The following is a 7,060-nucleotide window of genomic DNA, read 5'->3' as shown; positions in this document are numbered from 1 at the left end:
TCGAGGTTTTGGCGAACCTTTTGTGGTAGGATGGGCATTGACTTGTCTTTTTCCTCGGCTTTCCATCCTCAGACTAATGGCCAGACCGAACGAACCAATCAGACCTTGGAAACATATCTGAGATGTTTTGTTTCTGCTGATCAGGATGACTGGGTGTCCTTTTTGCCTTTGGCTGAGTTCGCCCTGAATAATCGGGCCAGCTCGGCTACCTTGGTTTCGCCGTTTTTCTGCAACTCTGGGTTCCATCCTCGTTTCTCTTCAGGGCAGGTTGAGTCTTCGGACTGTCCTGGTGTGGATACTGTGGTGGACAGGTTGCAGCAGATTTGGACTCATGTAGTGGACAATTTGACCTTGTCCCAGGAGAAAGCTCAACGTTTCGCTAATCGCACATGCTGTGTGGGTCCCCGACTTCGTGTTGGGGATTTGGTTTGGTTATCTTCTCATCATATTCCTATGAAGGTTTCCTCTCCTAAGTTTAAACCTCGTTTCATTGGTCCGTATAGGATTTCTGAGGTTCTTAATCCTGTGTCTTTTCGTCTGACCCTTCCAGATTCTTTTTCCATACATAACGTATTCCATAGGTCATTGTTGCGGAGATACGTGGCACCTATGGTTCCATCTGTTGATCCTCCTGCCCCGGTTTTAGTGGAGGGGGAGTTGGAGTATATTGTGGAGAAGATTTTGGATTCTCGTGTTTCAAGACGGAAACTCCAGTATCTGGTTAAGTGGAAGGGTTATGCTCAGGAAGATAATTCCTGGGTCTTTGCCTCTGATGTCCATGCTCCCGATCTTGTTCGTGCTTTTCATATGGCTCATCCTGGTCGTCCTGCGGGCTCTGGTGAGGGTTCGGTGACCCCTCCTCAAGGGGGGGGTACTGTTGTGAATTCTGTGGCAGAGCTCCCTCCTGTGGTCACGAGTGGTACTTCAGCTGATTTTCTCTGTGAGCTTCCGTTGGTGGAGGAAAGTGGTACTGCGGCTTCTGAGTTTCCTTCCTCAGGTGATGTGGTGAAGTCGTTAGGTGCTGCTCTATTTAACGCCACCTTGTGCTTTGATCCTGGCCTCCAGTCAATGTTCTAGTATTGGACCTGTTTCCTCCTGGATCGTTCCTGTGGCCTGCTGCTCTGCATAGCTAAGTTACGCTTTGCTATTGTGTTTGCTGTTTTTTTCTGTCCAGCTTGTCTATTTGTTTTTTCCTGCTTGCTGGGAGCTCTGAGACGCAGAGGGTGTACCTCCGTGCCGTTAGTTCGGTACGGAGGGTCTTTTTGCCCCCTTTGCGTGGTTTTTGTAGGGTTTTGTGTTGACTGCAAAGTTACCTTTCCTATCCTCGCTCTGTTCAGAAATTCGGGCCTCACTTTGCTAAATCTATTTCATCTCTACGTTTGTCTTTTCATCTTTACTCACAGTCATTATATGTGGGGGCTGCCTTTTCCTTTGGGGTATTTCTCTGAGGCAAGGTAGGCTTATTTTCTATCTTCAGGCTAGCTAGTTTCTCAGGCTGTGCCGAGTTGCATAGGGAGCGTTACGCGCAATCCACGGCTGCCTTTAGTGTGTTGGAGAGGATTAGGGATTGCGGTCAGCAGAGTTTCCACGTCTCAGAGCTCGTTCTATGTTTTTGGGTTATTGTCAGGTCACTGTATGTGCTCTGAGCTCAATGTCCATTGTGGTACTGAATTACCTTATCATGACAGGTCCCCCCGTGTGGTTCTGGGATTTTTGCTCACAGTTCTTGTGATCATTTTGTCCTCATGGCTTGAGATTTTGCGTGGAGCGCCAGATTGAGGGAGACTATCAGTGGTCTTGTATGTCTTCCATTTTCTTGTTATACTGATAACAAGTTCAAACAGGTGTCATTACTACAGGTAATGAGTGGAGGACAGAGGAGCCTCTTAAAGAAGAAGTTACAGGTCTGTGAGAGCCAGAAATCTTGCTTGTTTTTAGGTGACCAAATACTTATTTCCACCATAATTGCCAAAATAAATCTTGCCAAATCAGACAAGGTGATTTTCTGGATTTGTTTTCTCATTTTGTTTCTCATAGTTGTGTCAATTACAGGCCTCTCTCTCATCTTTTTAAAGTGAAAGAACTTACACAATTGGTGGCTGACTACTTTTTTCCCCACTGTATCTGTTCAGTTTAAAGAAGCACTCCTCTCTGCAACATTTTATCCTCTTAATATATTGCAGTCGTCGCACTATATAGCACTGTGTACTTACAATTGCTCATTTTGTCTTTTTACCCAGTTAATTATTCTCTCTATGTATTATTCTCTCTATGTACAAACAGGAAGTCTCTTGTCCATACCCTTATCATTCCACTCTTCGACTCCTGACCCAGCTGCTTCCTCCTCCCCTTCATAGACCTTTGCAGTGACTGATGACTTGTGCAGAGAAAATTGACCTCTTGTTTCTACATAGAGCTTAAAAGGATTTAGCTAGTCGGTTATTAATTACGTGATGTTGAGTCGCCCGCCAGGGCCGTGGGGTACCCAGTACCGGGTCTGGTGTTCACAGGGGGATGTCACGTTGCTGACCCGGTCCGTGGCCCTGGGCGCCCATGTAAAAGAGGAAATTGAATAAAGTTTATGTTCGTGACACCACCTGTGGTATTCGGCCAGTGGGGACCGATGCTGCTTTAAGGGGTCCTATGGGGTGATGTTATGGCAGCTAGATGGTATAACTTCCCACAGGTGAAGTATGTCCCCAGGGCTCCCGTGTTGTGAATTCTGCTTTTGGGCTGCCTCCGGTGGTTGTAGGTGGTAATGCAGTTGTCTCTGGGCTGCAGTCCTGGACAGGTGTTTCTGCTAATTGCAGTTCTGACTGGGGTATTTAGGTGTGCAGGACTCATTAGTCCTTGCCAGTTGTCAATGTTTCTTGGGAAGTGTTGGATCTCAGTTTGGCTTCTCCTGCTTAGCTGCCAATTCAGCAAAGATAAGTGTCTGTTTCTTTTTCTTTGGCACACAAGCTGTGTGCTTGTTTTTTGTTTGTATTCCTGCTCTGAGTGTAGGAGTCTCTGGAGTTGCAGATATACGTTCCACGTCTTTAGTTAGATGAAGGAATTTTTTGTATAATCTGCTGTGGATATTTTTGGAAGGGTTTTAATACTGACCGCACAGCACGCTGTCCTATCCTTTCCTATTTTAGCTAAAGTGGCCTCTTGTGCTAAATCCTGTTTTCTGCCTGTGTTTGTCTTTCCTCTCCTACTCACAGCCAATATTTGTGGGGGGCTGCCTATCCTTTGGGGTTCTGCTCTGAGGCAAGGTAGTATTCCTATTTCTATCTATAGGGGTATCTAGTCCTCCGGCTGTGACTAGGTGTCTAGGGTTTGTTAGGTACACCCCACGGCTACTTCTAGTTGACAGTGTTAAGATCAGGATTTGCGGTCAGTATAGTTACCACCTACTCCAGTGAAAGTTTTCATGCTGCTCCAAGGTCACCGGATCATAACACTCCCGGAGTGTAGATGGCAGATGGTGAATGGTGCAGTAAAGAACGAGGACACAGGTTTGCAGTCTCTTTACCTGGTTTACTGAAGACTTCTGGCAGCCACAGTCCAGGGTACCAGATCACAGGGCAGGCAGGGTCCAGTTGGCTTGGAAGCAAATCCAGAGTCCCCTTTACCAGGTGAAGTTAAAAGTCTTCCACTAGCGCGGTGGTGTTGTAGTCCCTTACTGCCTATGGCTTCAGATATGGTCCTCACAGTTCTTCTCTCTGTCCCCCATATAGGATAGGACAATACCTGTATGACCGGTAACTCAAGCCTTTTTACAGGGACTCTAGCACGCCCCAGGCTCTATGTGCTACTGTGTCTTCAGGTGTGTGTGGTGGACAGGTAACTTGCAGTTCAGCTGTCTTGCTGGTTTCTGATGTAAGTCTTAGAGTCCCTTACAACCTCGGTGTACCGGCTACCGGTTATCTGCGCTTTGCCAGGGAGACAGTCTGCTCGCTGCTGTCCTCCCCCTGGTGTCACTCTCCTGTGCTTTGCTCTCCTGCACGCTCACTGAACAATGTTCGGCTTTCTGTATGTATCTTTCTTTGGGAGCTGTACTACTTCAGACTACACGGCCCCTTCGTACATTCTTCCTGCATCAGACTGCTCCTGTCTGCTTCCTGGCACTTTCTCACTCACTTTCCCTCCAAAACCACAATATATACTGTATAGGGGAGTCACCTAGAAATAGGATCATAAGCTCCCCTTTTGGCCTGGAGTGTGAACATGTTGTGTGCATTGTGATTATCTGATGAGAGTTATCCTTCATTGCTTCCAAACGTAACATCACTCTCCCCGTGAGGAAAGCAATGCTCCTGTGATGACCAAGACCCTGGGGCACCACAATGTCATAGATCTAATTAAAAATAGAAGAATTAGCTGTGTAGAAAAGCAAAATGAGCAATTGTAAGTACACAGTGCTATGTGATATGACAGCTATATATTAAGAGCATACAAATCTTGATGGGAGTGCTTCTTTAAAGGGTTTTTCCTCTTTGAAAAAAAAAAACCTTTTCCCATAGGCTCAGTTACAGTGACAGTGACACTGTGTGGACAATGCTGCAGCCAATCACAAAGGATGATTATGTCGTCATCAGGGCTGCGCCGTTTTGGGGGTAATTTTGTCTAATGGTATTGTACCATCGGGCAGCCCACAGAGTGCTACTTACTGTAACCAGCTCCAACAATAAAGCGCCATTCTTAGTGCAATATTTGTGGGCTTTTCTTGTAGCCATCTCTCCCTATAAATGCATTCTATGGAAGGACCTGGAATAACTCTCAAAGTAGTGATTACATTCATTGCCTGTAATCATCTGAACAGGAATCCAACCATGAGAATGAGTCAGGGCAGAACATAATGTACGTCCCTGAAAATTCCGCATATGTGAAGGGGGTTGAGCTGTGTCCATTATTACAGACATATTCACAGTAATTACACAAAAATACATTGTACAATCCAATATTCCAACTTTAAGATTTTTACTTTTTTTTATGATCTGTGTCAACATTTTCTGTGACGCTGGCTATCTGTAGGTTCACTGCTCATTGCACCTTTAATTTGGGTATACATAAGGGATGCGCTACCAATATTTCTGCAAGCTGTGGGGATGAACGAACATACTATTGTTAGTAACAACCTGCTGTTTCATCAATCAGCGCACATTACAGGCAATATACCTGTTTATTAGGACCCTAAGGCATTAAGATAGGTATGTGGAGGGAATAAACTTTCATGTACCTGGTGCGACATTAAATAATTATATGGCAAACAAATGAAGCAAATAGGTTTTTAATGTTTTATAAATAAAAATATTATTATCTTTGTAACATTTTTGAGTTTGCTAATGGTGACAGCAGTGGAAGCAATGATTTATCCTCTTGGATCACACTGATTACAATAATAATAATAATAATAATACTATTACTGGTCAATATTTCAGATTTCACAATCAGTACACAAATCCCCATTTACATGTAACAGACATTAGTAACACAGCATTCAGCAGATATTACAATTTTCCTAGAACTTACTCACAACTAATGAGGCAATAAAATTGATGCTTGAAATAAGTGTTTTCTTAGCAATGCTGCAATGGAGACAGATAAAACAGTCTCTGATAACAATCCCATGGCCCAGCATAGACTGCACTTATCTCTGTTGGTCGCTAGGGGCGCACGTCACAGTGGATGTGCTCTATAACAGAAAAGCTTCACTGTGGAATACCAGACTTGTGCTGTGGAGCCAGGCAGAAGACTGACGGATTCTGCCATCCTGCATTTCTTCCTTCTGCAGTTCTTACTATGCTGGAATAAGTTGTGATTTCTTTGAAAAATAAGTGAGGGACTTTACTCATCTAGTTCTCTTCATGCAGTTGTGACCAGGAGCATTTATAAGGAACTTATATCTAGAAGGTGACAACGTTGCATCATATCTCTGCATAGAAGGTAGAATGAGCCAAGACATCCAGGAGGCATCTACCCAACCTACCTACATGGTGACTTGTCCTCCTGCTTCTCCCTCATGGAATATCACACACCCCAAGTGATCTTCTCAATGTGCCACCATGACCAGACACATGTGGTTCTCTTTACCATATGCTTCCAAACCATTCAGGAGAACTGACTTGGTGAACTCTTCGGATCTTTTTTCTGCATTTTATGGGTTTCCTAACATCTCTTCACTTTTTAATGGGGGACTAAATATTGATGACATTGGAGACTTTGAGAACAACACCAAGTATGAAGCGGAGTCTCAGAGCTCCACAGTGAAAGCCCTGCTGATAGTCGCCTACTCCGTCATCTTCATCATCTCTCTATTTGGGAATATTCTGGTTTGCCATGTCGTCATTAAGAACAAAAGAATGCAATCGGCCACCAGCTTGTTCATCGTTAACCTGGCAGTAGCTGATATAATGATCACCCTCCTCAACACCCCCTTCACCCTGGTGAGACATGACGAGCTCATAAGTTTTATTCTGTATGAAGGGGTTCTGTCTGCAAAACTAAAAACACAGGGGTAACATAGCAGCCTCGGTGTACAAGGGGTAACACAGCAGCCTCAGTGTACAGGAGGGTAACACGGCAGCCTCAGTGTACAGGGGGTAGCACAGCAGTCTCAGTGTACAGGGGGTAACACAGCAGCCTCAGTGTACAGGGGGTAACACAGCAGCCTCCGTGTACAGGGGGTAACACAGCAGTCTCAGTGTACAGGGGAGTAGCACAGCAGCCTTAGTGTACAGGGGGAATACAACAGCCTCAGTGTACAGGGTCAAAACAGCAGCCTCCGTGTACAGGGGGTAACACAGCAGCCTCAGTGAACAGGGGGTAACACAGCAGCCTCCGTGTACAGGGGGTAACACAGCAGCCTCCGTGTACAGGGGGTAACACAGCAGTCTCAGTGTACAGGGGAGTAGCACAGCAGCCTTAGTGTACAGGGGGAATACAACAGCCTCAGTGTACAGGGTCAAAACAGCAGCCTCCGTGTACAGGGGGTAACACAGCAGCCTCAGTGAACAGGGGGTAACACAGCAGCCTCCGTGTACAGGGGGTAACACAGCAGCCTCAGTGTACAGGG

The 7,060-nt window shown here is 45.4% G+C and overlaps 1 protein-coding gene across 3 annotated transcripts in view; it reads left to right on the top strand.

The window, feature by feature from the left end:
• Positions 1-5,711: 5,711 nt before the first annotated feature.
• LOC138667251 (G-protein coupled receptor 83-like) overlaps positions 5,712-7,060 on the top strand; it is a 154,596-nt gene continuing 153,247 nt past the window's right edge. For 2 of the 3 annotated variants that reach the window (XM_069755510.1, XM_069755511.1), the window contains exon 1: positions 5,712-6,431. In XM_069755510.1, coding sequence (XP_069611611.1) covers positions 6,051-6,431 — 381 coding nt within the window. In that variant the 5' untranslated portion in view covers positions 5,712-6,050. The remainder of the gene's footprint in view (positions 6,432-7,060) is intronic. The other variant, XM_069755509.1, reaches the window with a different exon arrangement.

This window comes from Ranitomeya imitator, chromosome 2 (genome assembly GCF_032444005.1).
Source record: "Ranitomeya imitator isolate aRanImi1 chromosome 2, aRanImi1.pri, whole genome shotgun sequence".
Classification (NCBI taxonomy): domain Eukaryota; kingdom Metazoa; phylum Chordata; class Amphibia; order Anura; family Dendrobatidae; genus Ranitomeya; species Ranitomeya imitator.
This window is presented reverse-complemented; position numbering and strand designations above follow the sequence as displayed.